Raw genomic sequence first — 661 nt, 5'->3', positions numbered from 1 at the left:
GACCGCGTTTTTTCAGATGTATTTCCAAGAAAAAAACATCGTCTTATATTCGGGTCAATACGGTACTTAGGCTACACGAGGAAAAATGCATTGCTGGTTGGCGCCACCTAGCATGCAGGCGTGAATTAGCAGAAGGCGATTAATCGTGTGAAAGCAACATTCGTCGGCAATTCGCATCGCGCTCAGTGCGAAACGGCCTTTAGAGAAGATACAGACCCAAGATGCATTTCTAGTCTCCATTTCTAAATCATACCAGCATGAGTGACGGCCAACAGCTGACAGTCTGACGACTCTGGGCGATCAATTACTGCGATCTGAACAATGGGTTTGAACACGGAGCGGTCGATCGTTCTGAAAAACAGGCAAAGACATGCATTTGAGGTGAACAATGCATTACACAGGAAAACTTAAAGGTCCCATGGCATGAAAATTTCACTTTATGAGGTTTTTTAATATTAATATGAGTTCCCCTAGCCTGCCTATGGTCCCCCAGTGGCTAGAAATGGCGATAGGTGTAAACCGAGCCCTGGGTATCCTGCTTCGCCTTTGAGAAAATGAAAGCTCAGATGGCCCAATCTGGAATCTTCCCTTTATGTCGTCATACGGGGAAAGGTTACCTCCCCTTTCTCTGCTTTGCCCGCCCAGAGAATTTGGCCCGCCC

General features: G+C 46.7%; 1 protein-coding gene across 3 annotated transcripts in view; it reads right to left on the bottom strand.

Annotated features, from left to right (window-relative positions):
* Positions 1-661, bottom strand: part of nup155 (nucleoporin 155) — a 40,736-nt gene that overhangs the window by 32,804 nt on the left and 7,271 nt on the right. For all 3 annotated transcript variants that reach the window (XM_016490892.1, XM_016490893.1, XM_016490894.1), the window contains exon 9: positions 254-351. In XM_016490892.1, the coding sequence (XP_016346378.1) occupies positions 254-351 (98 nt within the window). The remainder of the gene's footprint in view (positions 1-253; positions 352-661) is intronic.

The sequence above is a fragment of the Sinocyclocheilus anshuiensis genome, unplaced genomic scaffold (assembly GCF_001515605.1).
Source record: "Sinocyclocheilus anshuiensis isolate Anshui unplaced genomic scaffold, SAMN03320099.WGS_v1.1 scaffold738, whole genome shotgun sequence".
NCBI classification, from domain to species: Eukaryota; Metazoa; Chordata; class Actinopteri; order Cypriniformes; family Cyprinidae; genus Sinocyclocheilus; species Sinocyclocheilus anshuiensis.
The sequence above is the reverse complement of the archived record's forward strand: the minus strand, read 5'-3'. Positions and strand labels throughout refer to the sequence as shown.